Below are 7006 nucleotides of genomic sequence, written 5' to 3'. Positions count from 1 at the left end.
GAAATCGGGCATTACTGCTCATGCAGTACTATTTTCAATAGTATTAAATGAAACTAGATATGTGACTGACCTGTTATGATCAGTCATATGTTTGGGCACAAATAAAAAAACAATTCTATTTTTATATTTCTCGTTGGTATTTTCTTCGAATTTTATCATGTTATATTTAATTATTTTTATCGGTTTATATGTTGTTTAAACACAATTATACAATATATTTTGATTTACACATGTCTTTAGTTGGCCATGGTCTATTGCGTGTGTAGCGTACTCGTGTTCGTGTTTTCGAATTATATTTTTCTACATTTGTGTACATAGTGTTTATTCACATACAATATTCTGGTGTTATAAAAATGAATCGTTCTAAACAAGAAATAGAAGAATTTTTGAATGAAAGTTTAGAATTTGATTCCGACACTACTGAACTGTACGATTCAGATGCGGACCCCGAATATTTACCGAAAGTAATCGACAAAACAATTTATACAGGTAATAATGGTAATATTATTTCTGCTGGCCCATCGCATACACTATCATTGTCATGTTCTTCATCAGATGACGAATCCGCTTCAGAAAGTTCGAGTGATAGTGGTAATGATGATGAGCCAGATACTGATTTTTGGGTAGAAACGTATGTAGATATTCCAGACTTCAATTTTTGTAGAGATAATATTGGAATACAATTTGAAATAAATGATAGTGCACGTTATAACCCGATTGAAATTTTCAAACAATTTTGGACCAACGAAATTATTGATATAATTGTACGTTCTATTAATAATTATGGTGAAAAAATTAAAGTAAAAGATCGTCCTCACAAAAAAGGTAGCAGGTCAACACACTTTCAGCAAACTTGTTCGCAAGAAGTTCAAAATTTTTTGGGTTTGTGTCTTCTTGGTGGTTCTATAAAATTTTCGGTCGTAAGAGATATGTTTTCAGACAACCCATTGTATTATCATCCAATTGTGCGTCATATTATGTCAGGAAGAAGGTTTGAAAAATTACTAAGATGTTTTAGTGTTGAGTATGCAAGTGATAATCCATTAGTTGGTCCCATGAAGAAAGTTTATCCTGTTTTTGATATGCTTATACAAAAGTTCCAAAGCTTATATTTTCCTGATGAAAATTTATCTCTCGATGAGTCTTTACTTCTACATCGTGGTCGGTTAAAATGGCGACAATATATTAAAAACAAAAAAGCCAAATATGGAATTAAGTTCTACGAACTCTGCTCACATGACGGATATGTTTTAAATATTGATATGTATAAAGGTAAAAATACGCCATCAACAGTTATTGAACCTAACCTTGAAGGTTTTACAACAAAAGTTGACAGTATTGTTTTTCATTTGATGAAACCGTATTTAAATAAAGGGCATAGCCTTTATATGGATAATTTTTACAATAGTGTCACATTATCAAATTTATTGCTTGAAAAAAAAACTCACTCGACGGGAACATTAAGAAGCAACCGCAAAGGAAATCCCAAGGAAGTGACTGCCAAAAAATTAAAAAGTGGTGAATATGTATGGAGACGGAATAAACATGTATATGTGTCAAAGTGGAAAGACAAAAGAGACGTGCTCTGTATTACAACTAAAAATCACCCAAAAATTGTATCTACAACAAATAGATATGGTCTCGAAAAAAATAAACCAATAGAGATAAAGGACTACAATGATTTTATGAATGGTATAGATCGTTCAGATCAGATGATAAGCTATTACTCGTGTCCCAGAAAAACCGCTAGATGGTATAAAAAGGTGTTATTTCATTTGCTCGATGTATCCACCTGGAATTCATATTTTATTTTTAACAAAAAGTTTGGTGTAACAAATGTTACCTTTAAGCAATTCCGTGATTTACTCATCAAAAATTTAATTGGTCTTCCAATAGAAATTACTGCAGCAGAACTTTTCAAAAACAAAAAAAGCAAAAAAGCAGCACCTGAAAATAATCATTACTCAGAAAAAATACCTCCTCCACCAAATTTTAATAGAGAAACATACTTTAAAAACTGTAAGCAGTGCTATAAGATGAAAATAAGGAAACAAACATCATTCCAATGCAAAATTTGTGGTAAACCTTTATGCCCAGGTAAATGTTTTGAAGAATGGCACAAGGATAATATTATATAATATATATTATAATGTATTTTTTTCTCATAAAATGTATAAAATCTTTTCAAAAAGTAGTTGCATATATTGTAAACAACTAATTATTAATAATAAAAATATATTCTGATAAGTTATAAAATAGGTTTTGTTATCATTTCAATATTAGTATTTTTATAATGCTAAATAAATTATTACTGCTCTAGCAGTAATGACCTATGGCGTAAAAAATGTATACGTAATAGGTCATTACTGCTATGGCAGTACTAAAATATTACTGCTATAGCAGTAATATAAGAGTGATTCTTTAAGGTAGGCACTTGAATAATATAAAAATATGAAGTGACCACGAATGTGTTAAACTCAATATTTTTAAAATGGTTTTTTATGGCTCCTGAACAATTACTAAAAATGGAGCTGCTGTCTGGTTTTTGCACGGACGCCTTCAATTATAGTTGATTAAATGTCAATAAGAGATGATCTTTATTTTAATGGTAAATGCATCCAAGTTATATTAATTTCGGACTGAAAACCACAAATAGTGGCGTTAAATTCCCACTGGAAAATTCCAGTTGGTTATTTCTTAATAGATGGTTTAAATGCTCCTGAAAGGGCAAAATCAGTCAACACTTGTTTGGAGATGTTATCAGACACTGGAGCCATAGTAAAAACATTGACCTTTGATGGAGCTGCGCCTAATATTGCTATGGCAAAAAAACAATTAGGTGCTGATATTCCAAATAATTCTACTTTTAACCATCCTATAACAAATTAACCAATTCACATGTTTTTAAATGCGGCACACATGCTGAAGTTAGTTAGAAACACGTTAGGTGACTTGAAATATATATATGTGATCAAAACAATGATAAAATTGAATGGAGTTATTTTTATAAATTAGTTGAACTACAAGAGAATGAAGGCTTGCATTTAGCAACTAAAATTCGTCGAAGACATATCAATTTCTTCAAAGAGAAGATAAAAAAACGTCTTGCTGCTCAAACATTGAGTGCTAGTGTAGCTGATGCCTTTACATATTGCCAAATAAATAAAATTCCTGGATTCAATATTTGCAACCCAACTATAGAATACTGCAAAAGAATAAATGATATCTTCGATAATCAGTGGCGGCTCGTGGGGTTCATTGAAGGTGGGGCACAAATATTTCCTTTTTTTCCCCTATGACAACTTTGAACTTACCATCAATTAAATAAGTTTGTTGATACCTTTGATACCAAAACCTATACGCTTGTAAAGTATCTAGCACAACAAGTAATTAAAAAAAAATAAAAATATGGTTTAAAAATAAATATTAAATATAATTATTATGCCGTTATAATATATAATACAATGTAATTATAAGTTATAACATAATACTATGCAGTAGTTATATTTTTGAATTCCAAATTGATCCGTCTGTCTTTTTTCTTCATGAATACTTTGATGACTTCTTCATTAAAATTTTGTATTTAATTCACCATTTTCTTTTTAATTGATAACATCGCTAATTCTGTTAATCGCTCTTTTGCCATACTATTTCGAAGAAATGTTTTTATCCTCTTCAATGTCGAAAACGATCTTTCTGCTTCTGCAAATGTCATAGATAGTGTTGCAAAAATACGTATAAGTTAAAATGTTTCTGAAAATATTTCTTCCAAGTTATTATCAATAACAAACTGTAGTAAATTAACAGCACCTATTACGCTACGAAAATCTGTTTGTTTTTATATAAGTTCCAATTCAGTTTGTAGCTTACTTTTATTTAAAAAAGGGTAAACTTCAATTGTTTCATCAACATATGTTTGTGAAAAAATGTTTTCATACAAAGGAAATTCAGTGGATATAAATAATAAAGACGCGTTTAAATGAGCTTTATATTCGAACCTATCTTTAACGCAGACAATAAGAATATCACAGACTTCTTTTGCAACACAAATTCTAGAAAGTAGTGTATCATCATCACGTTTTCTTTTTCTTCTACATTGAGTTACTTCACCTGGCATTTAATTTTGAAATTTATCAAAATTTCTTCCTTTCTTTTTGAATATTTTCTTCAAATCGAGAAATGGCATTTTTCACCTCGATAGAGTCAATTTTCCGTTTTTGCAACTGGTTATATAATATATCCACATGTGACATTGAACAATGAAAAACATTTAACCAAAATATAAATTTTTCATCATTTAACATTCTGCGTATAGCGCACGCCTGATTAATTGCAATATTTTGATTAAATGTATTTTCGATCTCTTCCATACATTCTATTAATAACTCACGATTTTCGTGCACAGTGTTAACAATACGGCTTTGAAGTTCCATCTAGTATTCGATGAACGAGGGATTCTATGGTTAACAACTTTATCCAAAACAGCAACTCATTACGGAGAATTAGAAAAATATTAGTCACATCAGTCAAGATGGAAAAAAAAAATTCTTACATCACGGTTGTGTATTGTAGCTTGACTTAAGATTAAATTTAACTGGTGGGCATAACAATGAACAAATGTGCATTTTTATATTCATCTTTAATGAGTTTTTGAACGCCGGAAAGTCGACCACTCATCACAGCAGCTCCGTCATAACTTTGCGAGATTAATTTGTCATGTTTTCTGTTACTTCTTTTAAGTTATATTTTATGCACTCTGATAGTGACTTTGCATCATGTCCAGATGGATTAAAAAAGCCCCAAAATCTCTCAACTGGCGTACCATTGGATAAAATATAACGAAATATTATAGACATTTGAAATTATGCTGATACATTTGTTGTTTCGTCAGATATAACAGAAAAGAAATCGGCGTGTTTTATTTCATTTTTAATATTTTATCGAATAACAAATAGCATACATTCTAACATTTCATTTAGAATTATTTTAGAAAGGCCTTTAAATACTGTAGAATGTTCGAGGTGTAATTTTAAAGTGTTATTCAATTCAGAACTAAAATTAATAAGTCCGCGAAATATCCCTGGATTTTCAGAATCTGACTTCTCACTATGCCCTCGAAGAGCAAGTTCAAATGCACCAGAAAATTTAATATAATCAATAATTTTAGATAAAATATAACGGTTGTTGGTTACAGTTTCCTTATCTTTTTGTATACTAAGCCTATATGCATTTGAAAGTTGTTGCCTTATATCTTGTTTACCCAAAATTTTAAGATTTAAATGCGCATTTATTAACTTGATTTTATGTGTGTACTAATTTTATCGTTCAAATGAGCTAAATCATTTATTCCGTTTTGTGACCAATTTTTATCACCAGAAGTACGACAAAAAAGTATGCAAGGAAAACAAAACAAACGGTTCGTTTTAGAACAACCATACAACCAATCATATTTTGAATAAACGTCTTTATTAAAATTTCTTTTAAATTCTCTAGACTTTGTTTTCTTAATTTGTATTTTATTTAAATTGGGCATTGGCCTACCTTCTTTTTATATTTCAATTTTTTTCTCAAGAGATAAACTTGAAAAGTTGATACTCAATAAATGCTCGACCGTAACATTTGTACCCAAGATGAAAAATAATAAAAATATTTAATAAATTAGGTTTTAATCACTATACACTATGCCACCATACACTAAATAGTAAAAATACTTATTTTATATACTTATAAAATAGTGCACCGACAAATGACAGTACAAAAGTACAAAACGTTTAATAAAATAAACAAAGCACACTGAACAGAATGATTATAATGAATAAATAATTATTAATTATTATCATGTTTTCAAAATATAAATTTTGTCCCACGGAAGACGGTCGACAATAATAATACGAAGGCCATCTTGTAAATCGTAATAAAAATTGAATTTGGGCACAATCCGATTGTGCCCGTCAATCTAGCGAAACCACATCCTGGTTTCGCTAGTCCCCAGCGGTGGTTCTCGGGCCTGGTACTGCCAGGGCGGAACGTCCGCTAACCACACCGGTCGCCAGCGTGGCGTGCGGGGTTGGGCTCCGTACGCGTCCGATACAGACCGGAGCGTTTGCCTGATCCGGGGGGCGACGGAAACGTCGTTCCACGGGCGTGAAGGCCTAGGTTTGCCCGTGGCGCGGAGTCACTCACCGGGTGGACGGCTTGCCGTCCCCTCGGGGAGAGGCTACCGCGCAAGTGTCGCTCCCCTCGGAATCGTGGGTAACCGCGAGGACGATGTAATCACCTGGCGGGTACCGGGTCGCCTTGACCTGCTGTGAGGGTCCTGGCGAGCCGTCCCCGGGAGGCGATGGCCCGAGTCGCGCCTAGGCGCGGCCGGGTGGACCGACATTAGGGAATTTGTGGTTTCGATGCGGGCGCTGGTGGAAAGGCGCCCGTACCGACGGATCGGGGCTTCCTTGTAGCGGTAGATGTAAACGGCGTCGCCCCCGGGCGGCGACGGCTAACACCGATCCAACTCCAACTGTCGGCCCCACCCAGAGAAGTGGCGGCTATGCGTCCGCAGCGGTGGCTGCTGACGGTAAACTAATGGTATATATGCTAGTCTCAATGGCAGCGGGCTCTGGTGTCAGCCGGGGCCCGCTCGCCGGGGCGGAATTTGACCGTGGTAGACATGGAAGCGGCAAACGGAGGCGGACGACCCGGACGCGGTGGCTCAGGTCATCGCGCCGGGCGCCGACTCGGGACGCATAAGGCGTCTAGGCGAACCTGCTCCCACGCGACCTCTCGCGGGTTGCGAGGGCGCGGCTCGTGAATCGCGCAGTCGCGGAGCGGCCCGGCGACGTGTCCATGTGGCACGTCGTCGGGCCTACCTCTTCGATGGCGCCCGTATATTGCGCTACGAAATCTCACGCGGGAACCGGATTCGTCCGACCCGACGGGGGGCGCCGTATCGTCGCGAGACGCGGGCGCCCCGGACCCCCTCGGGACACGACTCGCGGGGGACCCGTGCGCG

General features: G+C 35.5%; 1 protein-coding gene across 1 annotated transcript; it reads left to right on the top strand.

Annotated features, from left to right (window-relative positions):
* The first annotated feature begins 353 nt into the window (after positions 1 to 353).
* LOC112592680 (piggyBac transposable element-derived protein 4-like) lies at positions 354 to 2138 on the top strand. Its single transcript, XM_025336833.1, has 3 exons — positions 354 to 705; positions 802 to 1328; positions 1563 to 2138. Exons 1-3 carry the CDS (start codon positions 354 to 356, stop codon positions 2136 to 2138), a joined length of 1455 nt encoding a protein of 484 aa, XP_025192618.1.
* Positions 2139 to 7006: the final 4868 nt, after the last annotated feature.

This window comes from Melanaphis sacchari, unplaced genomic scaffold, assembly GCF_002803265.2.
Source record: "Melanaphis sacchari strain LSU unplaced genomic scaffold, SCAv2.0 Contig1859_pilon_pilon, whole genome shotgun sequence".
Taxonomy (NCBI): Eukaryota; Metazoa; Arthropoda; class Insecta; order Hemiptera; family Aphididae; genus Melanaphis; species Melanaphis sacchari.
Note: the sequence above shows the minus strand (reverse complement) of the source record. Positions and strands in the feature narration are given on the sequence as shown.